Genomic DNA, 20,806 nt, shown 5'->3' with positions numbered 1-20,806 from the left:
TAATAATAATAATAATAATAATAATAATAATGATAACAATAATAATAATAATAATAATAATAATAATAATAATAATAATAATAATAATAATAATAATAATAATAATAATAATAATAATAATAATAATAATAATAATAATAATAATAATAATAATAATAATAATAATAATAATAATAATAATAATAATAATAATAACAATAATAATAATAATAATAATAATAATAATAATAATAATAATAATAATAATAATAATAATAATAATAATAACAATAATAATAATAATAATAATAATAATAATAATAATAATAATAATAATAATAATAATAATAATAATAATAATAATAATAATAATAATAATAATAATAATAATAATAATAATAATAATAATAATAATAATAATAATAATAATAATAATAATAATAATAATAATAATAATAATAATAATAATAATAATAATAATAATAATAATAATAATAATAATAACAATAACAATAACAATAACAATAATAATAATAATAATAATAATAATAATAATAATAATAATAATAATAATAATAATAATAATAATAATAATAATAATAATAATAATAATAATAATAACGATAGCAGCAATGACCACAGTACACATTTCTTTCAGCTACCATTGTCCACAACGACACTCAGCCTTCCTTATGCAGTGGAGCCAAATGTGAGTAGAGAGGCGAGGTATGAAGGTCATGTAATAGAGTGAACATTTAACGATAGAAAAGTTAAGTGGAAACTAAATCACCAAGTTGCGTGACACATTATAACTATTGCTATTAGACTTATAATGGAGGTTGACGGGAGTGAAGGGGAGAGAGAGTAAAGAGAGCTCACGGGCAAAAATATGTGGGAAAAAGCCTGCTGATAGTAGAAGTAGTAGTAGTAGTAGTAGTAGTAGTAGTAGCATTAATATATTGATGATGATAAAAATAATAAAGATAATAACAATAATAACAAAATAACAAAAACAATAATAATAATAATAATAATAATAATAATAATAATAATAATAATAATAATAATAATAATAATAATAATAATAATAATAATAATAATAATAATAATAATAATAATAACCGTAAAAATGATTGTAATAATAATGTGATATATGTGTGTGTGTATATATATATATATATATATATATATATATATATGCATATATATATATATATATATATATATATATATATATATATATATATATATATATATATATATATATATATACATATACACATATACACATATATACATACACATACACATACACATACACATACACACACACACACACACACACACACACACACACACACACACACACACACACACACACACACACACACACACACACACACACACACACACACACACACACACACACACACACACACACACACACACACACACACACACACACACACACACACACACACACACACACACATGTATATACATACCTTTGCCTGTTTTATTATACAGTTCATTCACTAACATCTTGAATTACAGTTCTGGTGGGATCGATGGGATCCCTTGAGGTGGTTAAGAATGGCAGTTATCCAAGTAATATAACCTGCTCCTGGAACATCACCCTTCCCGTCAAAGCTCCTCTGAGCCTCACGTGGGAGTACATCGACATGGAGGCACACACCACCTGCAGCTATGACTGGGTGAAGGTGAACGATCTTAGCAACGGCGGCGCCTCCGTGTTCGGGTGAGTGATTAGTGGTGTGGAGTGCCTTTATCTTTAGGTGCTGCCTGTAGTGCCGGTAGGCTCTCTTGAGGGGCGTCTTGGCCGGCCCCAGCCCGTTCGTGGCGTGGACGAGTTTTATTTATAGTGGCTGCCATGATGTATGACTGCTTGGCCCATGCTGCCCCCCGGTGCTCCACTTGAACGAAGTCGCTGATGTTAAGGTTGAATGAAGATCTGGGCAGCATGTGGGTAATCTTCCGCCACTCGCGATGGTTTGAAAAATCAGCGTGTTTCAATGGGACTCGAACCTTGGATCCACGGGCTCACCACGCCCGCACGCTGACCACTCGGCCAAATAGAAATAGATAGGCAGACAGACAGACAAATGTACGTAGATTTGCATAGATATTTAGACCACAGACCTCGGTGAATGGATCTCTCTCTCTCTCTCTCTCTCTCTCTCTCTCTCTCTCTCTCTCTCTCTCTCTCTCTCTCTCTCTCTCTCTCTCTCTCTCTCTCTCTCTCTCTCTCTCTCTCTCTCTCTCTCATACATTTTCTTAATCAAAATATTCCCGTATCGCAAACATCACATATTCATTTAAATAACACCAAACCTGTCACTGGAAGCGATAATCTTGAAAAAAATAAAAGATTGAAGAGAGAGAGAGAGAGAGAGAGAGAGAGAGACTAAATCATCGTCATCACCTCAACAGGGCTGGGCTATGCGGCAGTGTGTCCTCCCCGATACTCAAGGCGCTGAGTGTGGTGCTGCCCCCCACCAAGAACATCCTCGTTTCCTTCCGCTCCGACGGCTCCGTTGTGGGGAGAGGATTCAAGCTGAACTACCAAGTGCAGACTAAGGGACGCTAACCACGTGGATCTTGGCGAAAAGACTAATAAGATTCCTCTCCTGAGGAAGAGAGGAAAGGGTTAAAGTTTCACTACTGTAGAATGTACTCATTGGACTTTTATTTCGCGAAAATTAGATTAATCGAGCTATACAAACTTATCAGGGAAACATTTTTTGTTAAATTCAGTACTTTTTAAGTTATGATCTATTTTTTGTTTAAGCAATTAAACAGTAGTAGTAGTAGTAGTAGTAGACGTAGTAGCAGTAGTAGTAGTATATACAGTTCCCTATACCTATCTTTTACTTAAGATAATACGACCTCTGATGTAATGACTTTGTGCGCCCGTCAATTAGTTTACTAAAAAGAGGGTTTGTGCAGCACGTCCCAGCCCACTGATACCAACCCACCCCGGCAGCGTTTCGTAATTCCCGACCGTACCACGCCCTGCTGCTGCCAAGACGACCATGATGGCTGATGGCAAAAGTCTAAATCTAGGGGCCATCTTATAGGAGCTAGATTTTTTTTTCACGGACGAAAATAAAGATTAATGTAAATTTCTAGTAGTAGTTAAAATATATGAGGAGATAGCACACCACGTAGCCTAACCCTGGAACTTGTTTCCCGGAAGGTAGAGAACTCGATAGTATTAATGAATGGCTAAAGCTTCCTGTCTGTTTTCATAGCATGCTAATATTCACGCGGCTTGACTGCAATTAATACATATGTGTGACGCGAATAAAAATGTATGTATGATTACGTGACCTGTAAAAGTTTAATAATAATAATAATAATAATAATAATAATAATAATAATAATAATAATAATAATAATAATAATAATAATAATAATAATAATAATAATAATAATAATAATAATAATAATAATAATAATAATAATAGTTTTATTTCACCCAGCGGCATATATAAAGAAACAATACAGGAAAGAGAAGGAAATCGACCTACAAGCAATTACGACTAAATAATTATCGACCTTAAAAAAGGAATTAGGTGATGCACTCAGTGACCCACTAACCGACATCTTTAAGATGTCGGTAAATACTGGCTATGTGCCGAGCCTATGGAAAGTAGCAAATGTGACGCCGATTTTTAAAAAGGGGGACAGGTCAGTTGCTTCAAACTATCGCCCAATTAGCTTAACATCGGTTATAGGGAAGATGCTGGAGTCCATAATAGCCAGGAACATTCGGGAGCATTTAGAGAAACATAGCTTAATTCACGACTCGCAGCATGGGTTCACAAAAGGTAGGTCATGCCTCACCAATCTTTTGTCCTTCTACAATAAAGTATTTGAGGCGGTTGACAGAGATGAAAATTATGATGTAATCTATCTTGATTTTAGTAAAGCGTTTGACAAAGTTCCTCACCAACGACTGTTGCTTAAATTACAGGCTCACGGAGTAGAGGGTAAAGTTTTGAACTGGGTCAAGGCGTGGCTTAGCAATAGGAAGCAAAGAGTGCAAATCAATGGTAAAAGATCTGACTGGGGATGTGTTACGAGTGGGGTCCCACAAGGTTCGGTATTAGGTCCACTTTTGTTTATTATTTATATCAATGACTTAGATACAGGAATTAGTAGTGATGTTAGTAAATTTGCAGATGATACCAAGATCGGTAGAGTAATTGAGTCGGATCAGGACGCTAGTATTCTCCAAGGTGAACTCAACAGATTGTATGAATGGACGGATAAATGGCAGATGGAGTTCAATGTAGGGAAGTGCAGTATTCTGAGTGTAGGTAGGAACAACCCCTCACATAACTATTGCTTAAATGACACTCATAAGCAGGTCTGGGTGCGAGAGGGATTTAGGGGTCTTAGTGAGCTCTGATCTCCGTCCAAGGGCACAATGCATTCAAACTTGAAATCGAGCAAATAGGGTACTGGGATTTATTTCAAGGAGCGTAAGCAACAGAAGCCCCGAAGTCTTCCTCAAACTATATTTAGCATTAGTTAGACCTCATCTTGACTATGCGGTTCAGTTCTGGTCACCTTACTATAGAATGAATATCAAAATGTTAGAATCGGTGCAGAGGAGGATGACTAAGATGATTCAGGGGTTGAGAAACTTGCCATACGAGGAAAGACTCAAACAGTGAAACTTGCATTCTCTAGAAAGGCGAAGGGTGCGTGGAGACATGATCGAGGTTTATAAATGGATGAAGGGCCTTAATAAGGGAGACATTCATAAGGTTTTGTTGGTAAGAGAACCGGGTAGGACACGAAGTAATGGGTTTAAACTGGATAAATTCAAATTCAACAGGGACATAGGCAAAAATTGGTTTACTAACAGGGTGGTGGATGAGTGGAATAGGCTTAGCAGTCATGTGGTGAGTGCCAATACAATTGTCACATTCAAAAATAGATTAGATAAATTCATGGACAGCGATATTAGGTGGGGTTAGATACACGGAAGCTTAGGGTCAAAGGAGCTGCCTCGTACAGGCCTACCGGCCTCTTGTAGACTCCTGCGTTCTTATGTTCTTATAAGCGTGTGCACCGCACGCTTGTGCACGACTCTACACGAATAGGTCCAGCCAGTCTCGCCGCATAGGTCCACACACATAGGCCGGGCTCTGTCTGACGGAGGTGGTGATGGAGTTACCAGATGCTCCACCCTACTCCTCATACTGTACGCGGCGAGGCGACGCAGCACAGCCGGACAGTCCATCCCGTGCCCGGTGAAGGCCAGGGATGAGCTAGTCCATCTAGGAAGCCCCAGTAGCCGCTTAAGGATGTCGTTAGGACAGACCCTAAGACGGTTCATGGAGGCAGCCCTGTACCGCGACCACAGCGAGTTGCAGTAGAGTGAGTAGCAGTGGCTCCTGAATAACTCCAACCTCACCTCTTTGCTGCAGAGGAACTTCCTCAGCAGCGTGTTGCCGATGACTGTGTGCTTGGCGGTCTGTTTCTTGATGTCATCATTATCAGTTCTTTCCCTGTTGATGACGTGGCCCAGGTAGGTGGATCTATCCACAAATGTCAGGGCACTCCCACTGAGCCACGCTGATGTCTGGTGGTCCACCCTGGAGTGTGGCGGCGGCACTATCATGCACTCTGTCTTGGTGGTGTTGTAGACAATATTGTGCGTAGCAGCATATGCCTGACACACTCCAGTAAGGTCCTGCAGAGCCTCCACTGTGGGCGCCACAGTACCATGTCATCAGCATAACTCAGCGAGTTGATGCACCTATCATGTAAGCGGCAGCCTGTGCTGTGTCACGCAGAGCGGCAGTGAGATCATCTGTGTAGACGTTGTACAGGTAGAGAGACAGGATCCCTCCCTGGCCAATACAAATGGCTGTCTTAAATGGCAGCAAAGAGGAAGCCCCCCATTTTAGAGTAAATTTCTGGGTAGTGTTCCTGTGGGAAATAACCTCAGATTACGAGGTTAATATTGACCACCAATCACAGTCAAGGAAGTGACTTACCTTAAAACCTCCCTTACTCCTATTTCAAACTAAGATAAATAGAGTTGGCCAACCCTAAACTGCTACTTAGCTGTGGATCTCGGAGAGTTGAGAGAATGTACGTAGTGGAGGCATCAGCAGAATCATCGTCGTCTGCTGTCGCCCGTCGCCCGCTGAAATCTGCCGGCTTCTCTCGGCTGCAGGAACGAGTCCGGTGCCCAGGCTTGTCAACTCAGCACCGTTCCCACGGCAAGGAGCACCTCCTAAGCACAACCTAGCACCTACGTGTTAGAAAACATCCTGTGGCGCGGCTGTGCCATGGCGTTGCGACATACATTCACACATTCACATGTACATTATAATAATATACACATTACAGTTTTTACATGTGTTTATGTCTAATGGCTTTCAGCGTAACCAGGTGAGACTCTCTTTAACAGAGGCATGACTATGGCCTTCACACACGGATTAAAATGACCTTCAGTAATAATCCCGGGCAATATTAATTAGTCTCTGTCCTCCTCCCACTGCACAAACACCAACATCCAAACATAAAGTCTTATCATTTTTCCTAGTACACACATTCATATCAGTTCAAAACGCTTTGGTGTGTGTGTGGGAGGGGGGGGGGTACTCGTCTTCCTTGGTGTGGCAAGCATCCCAGACAGACACTCCACTGTTAACCATGGCAGCAGCAAGAGCTCCAGCGGCATCTCTCCGCTTTGTGTCCCTCATCAACTTCTTCCTGGTCGTCCTCAGCCACCCGGGACAGTCACACTTGCCGCTGAGTGCAGCAAATGCTGCTATGGGTGCTCTGAGCTACGAGGAGTTGACAACCTCCCTCGTGGTCAACCAGCTGGCCATTGTGCAGATGATGCAAAATGTTTCGGACGCCTCTTGCGGTGAGTAACGTGAGGTTTGTTAGATCTGAACTTAGGTTTATTAGCAAGCCTGGTGATGGATTTGCGTTATCTGACCGATATTTTTATTTCGAGATTCTGCCAAGTTTAGTTATGAGAAACAATAAATGGCGATCCTATGAGTGACTGTGAAAGCTTGACTTATTTTGTTACGGCATAAAGGACAGACCAAGGGCAGAGCTAACAAACGAAATATTACACTAATAAGTTCGAAACTCGCACTCTTAAAAGACGACGCAACAAGGCATATATATATATATATATATATATATATATATATATATATATATATATATATATATATATATATATATATATATATATATTTTTTTTTTACGTCGCGGCCTATAGCGCCGGTAGGCTTTTTCCCGGTGGGGCCTGATGGTCGGCCCAAGGCTTCTTCCCGGTGGGTCCTGATGGTCGGCCCAGCCCGTTCTGGCGCAGGCGAGTGTTTATAGTAGCGCCATCTTGCATTGGCTCATGCTGCCCTCCCGGAGCTCATCTTTAATCCTAGAATCTAGAGTCCGGGTTGATAGGTGGTCTTCTGGACAGCATGTGGGTAGTTTTAAGCCACTCGGCGGCGGCTGAAAAATCCCAGCTTGGTGGCACCGGGCGGGGATTGAACTCGCGTCCTCCTGAACGCGGTGGTGTTACTCTGTCGATTCAGCCACCGCCTATATATATATATATATATATATACATATATATATATATATATATATATATATATATATATATATATATATATATATATATATATATATATATATATATAAGAAATTGGTGAATTGTATTGTTGCAAAAACATAGGTTCGCAACGAAGGAGAAGGATGGTGCTTGTCATCCAGCCCCCATGCAACAAAGGCAGTGTGAGAAAAGCTTTACTTCTCGTCTATTTGTAGTCTGGTGATCACTGAGGATGTAATGTATAGGACAGGAGACCCAATGTGACACCGTAAGAAATTATTAGCGCTCCACAATGCACAAACAGGTTTACTGAGTTTGTGCACAGGAGAGATGAAGAGAAAAAAGAAAAGCGTAGCGAGACAAGAAAAAAGAACTAAAGAAAGAGCAGAGGTGAGAGGAAAGGTAAATAAGCTGAGAGGTGTAGAGAAGAAAGGGGTAAAGGGAAACTTGAGTAAAAGAAAATTAGTGGAAAGCAGAGGAGAGGAGAGAAGAGAGGTAAGGAGGGAGAGAGAAATGAGATAAAGAGAAGAAAGTAGATAGGAGAGAGAGAGAGAGAGAGAGAGAGAGAGAGAGAGAGAGAGATATTGGTTGAATGACTGGTGGACTGAAACATTTATTCACAAACAGTAACCATATCTGTGAAAAAGACAGACGGAGTGCATGGGATCAGTCTTAGCATGTTAATAATAGCTTACTTAAATGTGCAGGGTTACTAAGGGTGCGGCCACACTGCACGCGGTTTGTTGGCAGGGTAGAGGGTAGCGGGACGCCTAGCGGGTCAGAGGCAAGAACAAACATGTTATCTAATACGAGTGGCCATACAGGACGCGGGTAGCGGGTTCCCTCCAAGCGTACCAACTACCCGCGTCCAGTATGGCCACTCGTATTAGAAAACATGTGTTTGTTCTTGCCAGTGACCCGCTAGGCGTCCCGCTACCCTCTACCCTCCCAGCAAACTGTGGCCGCACCCTTATATAAGAGAGGGACGCGCGGAAACGAAAGGGCGGTCAGATAACATACCACGATGATAACCAGCCTTCATGAGTACGTGAAGACTGAGTGTGTGTGTGTGTGTGTGTGTGTGTGTGTGTGTGTGTGTGTGTGTGTGTGAATTTTTTTTCGCTCTCTAATACATTTTCTTAATCAAAACATTCCCGTATCGCAAACATCACATATTCATTTAAATAACACCAAGCCTAACACTGGAAGCGATAATCTTGAAAGAAAACAAAAGATTCATGAACGAGAGAGAGAGAGAGAGAGAGAGAGAGAGAGAGAGAGAGAGAGAGAGAGAGAGAGAGAGAGAGAGAGAGAGAGAGAGAGAGAGAGAGAGAGAGAGAGAGAGAGTTAGAGAGAGAGAGAGAGAGAGAGAGAGAGAGAGAGAGAGAGAGAGAGAGAGAGAGAGAGAGAGAGAGAGAGAGAATGTATTTACTGCAGATGGAGGCATGTTACATTTCCTTCCTTCACTACTTCCTTCCCGCATAACAGCTGTTGCAGAGATGGGGAGACAGGAGGCGAGGCGGGCGGACGAGGCGGAGGAGCAGGCGGCGAAACTGGAGGCGTTGCTGAAGCCACATCTGCAGCAGGCGGTGGAGACGGTGGAGGCAGGACATGAGCGTCGCCTACAGGAGGTTCTGGAGGCCATCACCAACCAGATCAGCACCACCGCCCAGGACACGCTTGCCAGTAGGGAACCGTGCTGTCTTAAATTTAAGGGGTTTGGACCATGTCCATGTTTGTGTTTGGGATTTATATTTTTAGGATGTTAATGTGTCTGTGTGTGTGTGTGTGTGTGTGTGTGTGTGTTGGGGTGGAGGGGTCATGTGATCATGGAGGTGTTAATGACCCTCACAAGCGTCGGTATCGCACTAAGCCGATATCTGTCCGTGCGAGTTTTGACCGGGACGAGAATATTGTGGTGTCTTGTGGGTCTAGTGGGGGGAGGGAGGGCGGGTGGAAGTAGATCTCTATGACGGGGGTTGTGGAGGAGGGACTTGCCGAGTTTGGTTAGGTTTGTCTGGTATCGGTCCTGTAGCGTGGGCATTTTCAGCTGGGTGAGTGCATGCTTGTAGTTAGTGTAAGAACTGCCCAGAATCTGTCTGCATGCACGCCTTTGTACTCTCTCTAATTGGCGTTGCTGGGTCTTGTTGATAGAGGAAGCCCAATTGTGCATAAATAATAAAGGTGTCGTGTAAACCGCCCTCATGCACCCAACACTCATGCAGGTATGGCCGAGCTACGGGAAGAAATTCGGCTCGAGAAGTTTGTCAATTTACGTCGGACCTGCGAAACTTTCCCTTCTAGAATTAGGCATCATTATCTTGTTTTCAGTCACTTTTGCTTGAGCGACGCGCACTAATTTATGGTCGCAGGAACCGAGATGTTCTCCTACTGCAACATTACTGACTAGATTATCTTGGGTTACAATAACAAGGTCTAATGTCTCATTTAGTCGAGCTGGTTCAGCAGCCATTTGACTCGGGTAATTATTCTCTAAAAAATCAAGTATTCCATGAGAACAACTTCTGTACCGGAGCGTTACGTCCTATCAGTATGAGGGAGATTAAAGTCTCCTAACACAACTGAGTCGCTGTTTAGGATTGTTGCAAAACGCTATACATTTCAACATCTTCATCGAGTGGTTGGCCCGGAGGCCTGTAGGTGACGGGTATGTTTAGTTTATTTTTGACAGTATTTACTCGCACGCACAGATGCTCAACATTAGTGTTTCTCGGTGTTGTATCACTGGGTTGCAAATAACTTTTGGCATGAAGGGCGACACCATCACCTCGACGGTTGATGCGATCTTTTTTTTAAGAGACTGTAGCCATCTATATTGTATTCTGTAATTAAATTAATACTTGAGGTGTCAATGAATGTTTTCGTTTAGCGATTACATCGAAAATTTCCCTTGAAAAAAGACATCTCATTTCTTCAACCTTTTACTTAGGCTATGAGCATTGAAACTTAGGATTTTTAGTTCATCTTTGATTAAGTTCGGATATGGAGGTGGTGTTACATGCGGTGTTACGATTTGGCGTTAGAGAGGCCGCATGACGTCTATTTGCACGGGGGGGGATGGGGAAACGCGGCGAGAGCAGTTTACGATGAGAGAGAGAGAGAGAGAGAATGTATTTACTGCAGACGGAGGCATGTTGCATTTCCTTCCTTCACTACTTCCTTCCCGCATAACAGCTGTTGCAGAGATGGGGAGACAGGAGGCGAGGCGGGCGGACGAGGCGGAGGAGCAGGCGGCGAAACTGGAGGCGTTGCAGCAGGCGGTGGAGACGGTGGAGGCAGTACATGAGCGTCGCCTACAGGAGGTTCTGGAGGCTATCACCAACCAGATCAGCACCACCGCCCAGGACACGCTTGCCAGTAGGGAACCGTGCTGTCCTAAATTTAAGGGGTTTGGACCATGTTTGTGTTTGGGACTTATATTTTTAGGATGTTGGTGTGTGTGTGTGTGTGTATGTGTGTGTGTATGTGTGTGTGTGTGTGTGTGTGTGTGTGTGTGTGTGTGTGTGTGTGTGTGTGTGTTGGGGTGGAGGGGTCATGTGATCATGGAGGTGTTAATGACCCTCACAAGCGTCGGTATCGCACCAAGCCGATATCTGTCCGTGCGAGTTTTGACCGGGACGAGAATATTGTGGTGTCATGTGGGTCTAGTGGGGGGAGGGAGGGCGGGTGGAAGTAGATCTCTGTGACGGGGGTTGTGGAGGAGGGACTTGCCGAGTTTGGTTAGGTTTGTCTGGTATCGGTCCTGTAGCGTGGGCATTTTCAGCTGGGTGAGTGCATGCTTGTAGTTAGTGTAAGAACTGCCCAGAATCTGTCTGTATGCACGCCTTTGTACTCTCTCTAATTGGCGTTGCTGGGTCTTGTTGATAGAGGAAGCCCAATTGTGCATAAATAATAAAGGTGTCGTGTAAACCGCCCTCATGCACCCAACACTCATGCAGGTATGGCCGAGCTACGGGAGGAGATTCGGCTCGAGAAGGACAGGTCCCTTGGGGCGCGCGAACCAGAGCAAGAAGCCACACCCACCGAGGCCACACCTGCTTTCCTTGGTATGGTTCTTTGTTCATAGACATTATCATTATCTCTGTCGTTGGTGTAATCATTGTTATGGTCCTCTTTTTCTTCTACTTTTCCGTCAGAAATTTATTGTTCTCATTTTTCTTCAACTTCCTCCTCCTTTTCTCTCTTTTTTTATCCTTTTCATCTTCTTTTTCCTCTTCTTCTTCTTCCTCTTGCTTCAAAGGCTTCAGATACACTATTATCATTGGGATCTTTCTACTCCTCTTCCTCTTCCTCCTCCTCCTCCTCTTCCTTTTTCTCCTCTTCTTTTTTGTTTTACAGAAAGAACAAAGCACGTCAGAAAACATTAGACTTTATAATGATGCCAGGCGACGAGTAAAAAGATTAGTATGTCAGGCAAAGCGTAGATATGAAGAAGAAATCTTTCTTCAGTTACATAAACAACAGAAAGGCGATCAGAAGTGGAATTGGACCTTTAACAAACAGCGACGGTGCACTAGTGACTGACAGCCAACACATTGCAAACCTCTTAAACAATTACTTTTCCTCGGTGTTTAATACTAACAGTCTTCCTCCCGCTACCACCAACACCAGTACTAATGTAAATCTCGAGCATGCATTGCCTAATTTTGAAATAACAACCGATGAAGTCTTTAAAGCTCTCCATTCACTTAAAACAAATAAAAGTCCCAGACCCGATAAAGTATATCCTATACTGCTTAAAGAAACAAAGAGCGAAATAGTCTCCTCCCTCACAACCGTATTCAATATGTCCTTGCGACAAGGCATCGTCCCTTCGGATTGGAAAAAGGCTAACGTGACACCGATTTTTAAGAAAGGAGACAAAAAATACCAGGTAACTACCAACCCATTAGTCTAACTTCAATTGTAGGTAAGCTACTTGAGAGCATAATAAGAAACAAAATTGTGAGTTACCTCGAAAGCCACTCATTAATTGGGGATTCACAATATGGCTTCCGTAACAAAAGATCCTGCCTGTTATAGTAGGATATCAATGTATTATTATTATTTAATATCACCACGAATTAGGCATACAATTGTCAATGGAAAACCCCCACGACAGATAGATCACGCCACCTTATAGGAATGTCGTCCGTCAGTGTTTACCGTCTCAGTTTTGTATACTTAGCACTCCGATGGTGCGTGGAGGTCACCTTGACATACGTGACCAATTGTAACCATTATTTTCCAACCTGTAACTCGCCACTCCTTCACGAGAGTCCGACTGACACACAACGACAGTCGCTCTCGCTCCGTCGCTTCTTGTACATAAAGGCTACGAATATAATTCGCCTTAAGGAAGCTGAAGTCTTAATCAACACCCTTTAAACGCCCCCCGACAAGCCCGTTACATTTGGTTGGCAGCGGTCACCCCGCGCCTGTGCCTTCGCTACCTCGTTCTCCTCCAAGCCACGAGAACTCACCGCCAAACTCCGGGGACAGGCGTACAAGGGAAGAAGGAGTCAACGCACCTGCCGTCCGCGGCACCGCACCTGCCGTCCGCGGCAACGCACAAGGCGCCAGCTACAAGCATCTCACAAGTCGCCACCTACGTGCAACTCACAAGGCGCCAGCTACAAGCATCTCAGTCGCCACCTACGTGCAACTCACAAGGCGCCAGCTACAAGCATCTCAAGTCGCCACCTACGTGCAACTCACAAGGCGCCAGCTACAAGCATCTCACAAGTCGCCACCTACGTGCAACTCACAAGGCGCCAGCTACAAGCATCTCCCAAGTCGCCACCTACGTGCAACTCACAAGGCGCCAGCTACAAGCATCTCCCAAGTCGCCACCTACGTGCAACTCACAAGGCGCCAGCTACAAGCATCTCCCAAGTCGCCACCTACGTGCAACTCACATGGCGCCAGCTACAAGCATCTCACAAGTCGCCACCTACGTGCAACTCACAAGGCGCCAGCTACAAGCATCTCCCAAGTCGCCACCTACGTGCAACTCACAAGGCGCCAGCTACAAGCATCTCCCAAGTCGCCACCTACGTGCAACTCACAAGGCGCCAGCTACAAGCATCTCACAAGTCGCCACCTCCGTGCAACTCACAAGGCGCCAGCTACAAGCATCTCACAAGTCGCCACCTCCGTGCAACTCACAAGGCGCCATCTACAAGCCTCGAGCACACCAGCTATAAGCAACTCTACAGGCGTCCAGCCTACAAGCCTCGAGCACACCAGCTACAAGCAACTCTACAGGCGTCCAGCCTACAAGCCTCGAGCACACCAGCAGCAACTCTGCAGGCGTCCAGCCTACAAGCCTCGAGCACACCAGCTACAAGCAACTCTATAGGCGTCAAGCCTACAAGCCCCGAGCACACCCACCGGCCTCCGCAGCCGAACGCTAGGGCCACAATCTACAAGCCGCTCCCCCGCTTCAAGCCAGCACTGCTACGAACACTGCAAGCCACTCCACGATACGGCGGAAGTATTCACACCAGCAAGGAGGTGGCACGCCCCGCTGACCTTGGGACACCCCGCATGCCCCTCGCTCCACAGCTGGCGGCACCACCGCCGCTGCCGGGAGCATCGGCCCAAACCTCTTCCGGCAAACAGTCAGCAAGGGTACCCGCGGACATCTCCCGGTGACTGCAAGCTGTTCCCACTACCGTTTCTTGCAAGGCGTCTTCTCAAGAGGTTACACACCCAAGTCGTCTTGTCTGCCACCGCCCAAGTGTCCCCTCTTACGGTCAAACCACACGAAACCATTGCAGACTTGTGGCGGACAGTAACGGCAGTCGTAGAAGGTCCTCATATAGTTCCGGATCGTGCTGCAAAACTTGTTAAAATCCGTTTGCCTAACGCCCCTCCGGCGGGCAGTGATGTGTGTATCGACGGAGTTCCTCACGTACACCGCGTGCCGGTGGAGGTAACTCTTGCAACAGTCAAGGAGGGAGGTTTTGCAGAGGCATTGGTAATAAACACGTCTGGATCCCCTGTATCCTTAAAACACGGTGTTCGATTATGCCAGTGTCTAGTGTATGGGAGAAATGTCGCCCCGGAACCAGCTGAATACCCTTCAGCCCAAGTTTCCGGCATATCCTCGGCGTGTCAGGCTTCTCCCGAACAAGACACAGCTCATTTAGAGGCGTTCCTAAAAGTTGCACACTATTCCGAAATTAAGCCAACCTTAGTCCAGTTTCTGGAGCATTATCGGGGGGCGCTTGCTCTACCAGGCGAGCCGCTTGGAGTTACGCAGTGTGCTGAACACCACATTAAGTTAAAACCCAATACAAATCCTGTATATATCAATGCGTACAAGCTCCCCCACAGTCAGAGGGAGGTGGTGCAACAACTTATCTCTGAAATGTTAGAACAAGGTGTCATCAAAGAATCGAATTCCCCGTGGAATTCGCCCTTGTTCCTGGTTCCAAAGACAGACGGCTCTTATCGTCCTGTGATTGATTTCCGGCGTGTGAACACCGCGACCGTGGATGATCATTTTCCGCTTCCCGTTCTTAGAGATCTTCTGATGTGTCTCGGTAGAGGAAATAAAGTCTTTACGAGTCTTGATCTGGTCAGTGGCTACTGGCAACTGCCCATGGCCCCCGAGTCACGTGAAATAACGGCTTTCAGCACGCCTCATGGCCACTTTGAGTGGACGAGGATGCCGTTCGGGCTCAAAGGAGCTCCCTTGACCTTCAAGGACAATGAACAGTATTTTGGTGACTTGCTGGGCAACTCTGTCTATGTGTATTTAGACGACATCATCATAGTAAAGACGTGCATGCTCCATGGAAACACTAAAAGCAGTCCTACACAGACTTCAAGAAGTCGGATTAAAGCTCAAAATCACCAAATGTGAATTTTTAAAGCCTCGGATCAAGTTCTTGGGGCATGTCGTGGACGAATTCGGCATCCATACAGTGGACGACAAAATAAAGGCTATTGCCGAGTTCCCTCAGCCTACGTCTGCGGACAAGGTACGGTCTTTCTTGGGTGTCGCAGGTTATTACAGGCCTTTCATTAAGGACTTCGCAGCTCGCGCGAGTCCCCTAACGCATCTTTTAAAGAAAGACGTACCATTTCAGTGGCTCCCAGCTCAACAAACGAGTTTTGAGGATTTAAAGAAAGCGCTTACGGGCTCCGGTCCTTGTCTTTCCGGATTTCAAGGACCCCTTTCAGCTTTGTACCGACGCTTAGGCTAGTGGAGTAGGAGCCGCGCTGATGCAAACAGATATGTCCGGCAAAAGCATGTGATAGCGTTCGCCAGTCAGTACCTACAGCTCCGGAAAGAACTATTCTGTTACCCACCTAGAGGCTCTTGCCATTGTGTGGGCTCTGAAGCATTTTCGTGACATTGTGATGGGGTACAAAATTGTGGTGTTTACGGACCACGCGGCCATAACTGATCTTTTCAAGGGAAAAAACCTACACGGTCGTCTGGCAAGATGGTTCTTAACGATCCAAGCATACAATCCGGAGATAAAATACATCACCGGGAAAACAAATGTGGTCGCAGATGCCTTATCTCGGAATGTTCCGATAGGCGCGATTACCACCCCAGAGGTCATCCACAACTTCACTTCACCTGAGCTACACACTGCTCAGCGTGACCACCCTGTGTGGAAGAGGTTAATTTACGCCCTCGAGTCGGAGACGAATCAAACCTTCCTGAATTGCCAGTTCCTTTGTCACAATTCTTCCTATCAGAGGACAACCTCCTTTGTAGGTCATGGCCAACCAAACCGGTACCTATAGACCAACTGGTCATCCCAGACATATACGTCCCCGTGACGCTTAAGCTGGTCCATAACACTCCCATTGCGGGTCACCCAGGAAGAGACAAGACGCTATCTGTCACCAGACGAAAATTCTACTGGCCCACATTACGGGTTGATGTAGAAAAACATGTCGCACATTGCGTCGTTTGTGCTAAGCACAAGGGGTCCGTCAAAGGGCCAGCACCTATGTTGCAATACCCAGTACCAGAGGCGCCATGGGATGTTGTTAATATAGACTTACTACAGCTCCCCCAGAGCCAACATGGCTCGCGCTACTTATTGGTGTGCGTCGACCAGTTCTCTAGGTTTCTAGTTCTAGCGCCTCTCAAGGACAAGACAGCCACACGCGTGGCCCATGCCCTCGTGACTCACGTGTTGTGTCCACATTCGTCTCCTCGAATTCTTCTGGTGACAATGGCACCGAGTTTAGGAACTCAGTATTGAGCGAAATATGCGCTCAGTTTAACATCACGCAATCCTTCATCACAGCTTACCACCCAGCTGCTAATGGGTTGGCGGAGAGGGCTAATAGGAAAATCTTACAGGTCCTCAAGCCTATCGTGAACGATCTCCACGATAATTGGGAGGATTGGCTATCGCATATAGCCGCTTCCATAAATACGTCGGTAAACGACTCTACGAAGTCTCCCTACTACATCTTGTATGGGGTGGAGAAACGTCTTCCGTACGACTTCCTTACAACCCCAGCAACCTCTCTACAACATTGATAGGTACGCACAACAGCAGATGCATATGTTTTCCAAGATACACTCAGAAGTTAGGTGTACGTTGAAAGCTACGAAGGTTGAAATGATGTCAAAACAACACAAACAGGCCGTCCCGGTGAATTTCAAAGAGGGTGACACAGTCATGATTAAGCAAGCGGAAAGGAGTTCGAAACTGGGGCTAAATTTGTGGGTCCTTACCGAGTTGTTCGGAATGTCAGGAAATCGGTTCGAGGTTCTCGAGTCGAATAGTGGAGTCAGTCTAGAAGTTCACAGTGATCGTCTGAAAGTAATTCCCTCACCTTTGGACCTTGATATTGGTACTTCCCCCTCAGAGTCAAATGTTCCACAGGATAATCCCAACACCCATAGCTATAACTTGAGACCACGGGTTTAAATACTTCATTCCCACCACTTTCAGATCATGATGTTGCGTTTTCTGATCATCTTGTTGTCCCTCGGCTCCCTGCTTGCAACAACACCCATCCACCTGAAGCCTGGTGCCCTCACGGCACACATAGGAGAGGTCTTCCTCATAGAAGATGTGCTCCTCGTAAAATATCCATATACTTCCTTGACCAACAGCACGGACATAATCAGGATAGTCTCAGAAAAACTACTCGGCATGGCAGACGCCATCCGGGCTACCAAGACTAGGGAATCAAAGGCTCCTTCTAGTACCACCTCTCTGACTCTTTTTCAACTACTGGAGGATAGGATTCTGTTCTTACGGGGAAAAGTTGATGAGGTAAACATGGATTATAGTTTTCGCTCAGTTCACTCTCGGGTAAAGAGGGGGTTGCTCAACATCGTGGGGTCCGCCTCAAAGTTCCTTTTCGGTACGGCTACCGACGAGGACGTTCGCGATTTGCGGGACCACTACGCTCATGTACTTTCCTTTGCTGCTCGAAATCGCAGGGTGATCAATGCCAATTGTAGAAAACTTGCGCAATTGCATACTAACATTGCGGTACTGCTAGAGCAGACAAATAAGATGGTAGAGGTTATCAACATAGTTGTCAAACAGATCGACCAGGTGAATCAGTTTCTCCTCCTAGATCAGGCCTTGCATGTATTGGAAAACGTCATTACCTCCGTCGCAACGGCTAATCAGCAGGTTATTAGCAACATGGTTGATGCAGCGCACGGTAAAGTCACACCTGCCTTGTTCCTTTTACACGATTTGAGAACGACTGTCCAGATCGGGTATCAAAATTATAGCCTGACGCCTTTATTCACCCCGGACATGAGTCAATATTTTTCTCCCTTGATTGAGTCCAGCCTCACCCCTGATGCCAAAATCATTCATGTTCCGTTTCAGACGGCGGACGTGTTTGAGGCACACGAAATTGTCCCGTTCCTTTTTCGGCAAAGGACAGTGTGTTGGCCCTGGACACGTCCCGTCTCTTGTTCTAATCGCGAAGGATTTCGCTCTGTATTCAACGGTAGCTTCTCTCACTTGCAGTATTGCAAGGAGACGGTCTTCAGGCGATTCTATTGCTCTGCGTCTCTCTTTGCCTTCCTTCCAGTTCGGGGAGGGGTATGCGAGATCGCCCTCACCCGCGTGAACGCGTCTGACGCTCTTTCCCTGTGCCCCTACAAGCAGCTACCACCAACGCCTGTTTTCCATAAGAACTTTCAGGGTCTGCATTATTTTTATTTCCCTCAGTCCTTCTATGTATCGGTCATCTGCCCGGAGGGTACCACTTATCAACGGGTTACTGGTCACTATGCCATAGCGGAAGCATGCTATATCCGCTCCACTAACATAACAACGTACCCGTCCCGGATTCGTCTGGTTTTCACGGCCAATATTTCCCATCGAGTGTTTCCTCTACGGTCTCTCGATGACATTCATTTCTCCAGCATCTCGTATGTGACTAATTCCCTTAATTCATTGTCTTTCGCGAACAGAACAGAGTTTGCGGAAACCCTGGAGGAAACGCTGCCTGATTATTTGCATCTCCCCTACCTGTACCCTGGATTTTTTGTACCAATGTTTCTGATGTTCGTCAGTCTCGTCGTCATGTGCTACCTTATTAGGAGAAACTCTGTCCTGCACGATTATTTGGTTGTGCAGACACGGCGACTGGATGCAGGGAGGCCACTGGCAAGGTAGTTTTTCCTTTTCTCAGACTAGTCAGGGGACAGAAACCTGGCTGCTCCTATACTTAACATTGTACTGTGTTTCACTACTGTATTTTTTTTTTAGGAGCTAGATCAACGTTTCATTGTCTGTAACTATGCCAGTTGATAGTTTCTTATACATGTGTCCTTATATTTATCTTTTGAGAGGTTTCTTATGTTTCGTGTCACACACGTTGTGGTTTCCCTCTCCCTATTTATATTATAATTCCACATCTGTTCTTACATAGCCAGTGTTTTAATGTAATTGTATCATAGGCAGTCTGCTTGACAAACTCCCACTATGTATGTTCATGGTACCTAGACTGCTATTTCGATTTTTATATATCGCGAGGTCGCGATCACTGGTAGGTGACCGAGCAGTGTTATAGTAGGATATCAATGTATTATTATTATTTAATATCACCACGAATTAGGCATACAATTGTCAATGGAAAACCCCCACGACAGATAGATCACGCCACCTTATAGGAATGTCGTCCGTCAGTGTTTACCGTCTCAGTTTTGTATACTTAGCACTCCGATGGTGCGTGGAGGTCACCTTGACATACGTGACCAATTGTAACCATTATTTTCCAACCTGTAACTCGCCACTCCTTCACGAGAGTCCGACTGACACACAACGACAGTCGCTCTCGCTCCGTCGCTTCTTGTACATAAAGGCTACGAATATAATTCGCCTTAAGGAAGCTGAAGTCTTAATCAACACCCTTTAAACGCCCCCCGACAAGCCCGTTACATGCCTATCAAACATGTTGACCTTTTATAACGACCTCTTCTCAGTTTATGACATAACCAAATCATTGGACGTAGTCTATCTTGATTTCCTGAAAGCGTTTGATAAAGTCCCACATCATAAATTACTTTACAAATTAAAGCAAATAGGCATTGACGGTCAAGTAAACCAATGGATCGCGAATTGGTTGAGCAACAGACAACAAAGAGTGGTGATTGACGGATTTAACTCAGAGTGGGCGCTGGTCACTAGTGGCGTCCCTCAGGGCTCGGTTCTTGGCCCAGTGCTCTTCATTATTTACATCAACGACGTGGATGTTGGACTCAATAATCGCATTAGTAAATTTGCAGACGACACAAAGATTGGTAACTCGGTTCATACTGACGAAGACAGGCAAAGCCTCCAAGAGGATTTGCACAAAATTTCAGCTTGGTCTGATAAATGGGATATGCCCTTTAACGTAGACAAGTGCCAGGTCCTTCAAGTTGGAACAAGGAATAAGAAGTTCGATTACGAAATGCGCGGCTTTAAACTCAAAAGCGTTCAATGCGTTAAGGACCTGGGGGTCAAAATCGCGTCAAATCTCAAATTCTCACAGCAATGCATCGATGCAGCAAATAAAGCGAACAGAATGTTGGGCTTCATTAAAAGAAACTTTTTATTTAAGAATAAAGATGTAATACTTCCACTCTATAACAGTTTAGTCAGACCCCACTTGGAATATGCGGTACAATTTTGGTCTCCCCACCATCAAAGGACATTGCTAAATTAGAAGGTGTTCAGCGTCGGGCAACAAAAATGATCCCTT

At 44.7% G+C, this 20,806-nt stretch overlaps 1 protein-coding gene across 10 annotated transcripts in view; it reads left to right on the top strand.

Annotated features, from left to right (window-relative positions):
* LOC126987525 (inner centromere protein-like) overlaps positions 1 to 20,806 on the top strand; it is a 49,983-nt gene that overhangs the window by 7,475 nt on the left and 21,702 nt on the right. For 4 of the 10 annotated variants that reach the window (XM_050844519.1, XM_050844526.1, XM_050844518.1 and 1 more), the window contains 2 exons: positions 9,089 to 9,286; positions 10,796 to 10,978. In XM_050844519.1, the coding sequence (XP_050700476.1) occupies positions 9,089 to 9,286; positions 10,796 to 10,978 (381 nt within the window). Of the gene's footprint in view, positions 1 to 6,625; positions 6,896 to 9,088; positions 9,287 to 10,795; positions 10,979 to 11,559; positions 11,668 to 20,806 lie in introns of those variants that run through there. The other 6 variants (XM_050844525.1, XM_050844524.1, XM_050844521.1 and 3 more) reach the window with 5 other exon arrangements.

This window comes from Eriocheir sinensis, chromosome 65 (genome assembly GCF_024679095.1).
Source record: "Eriocheir sinensis breed Jianghai 21 chromosome 65, ASM2467909v1, whole genome shotgun sequence".
Lineage (NCBI taxonomy): Eukaryota > Metazoa > Arthropoda > Malacostraca > Decapoda > Varunidae > Eriocheir > Eriocheir sinensis.
The sequence above is the reverse complement of the archived record's forward strand: the minus strand, read 5'-3'. Positions and strand labels throughout refer to the sequence as shown.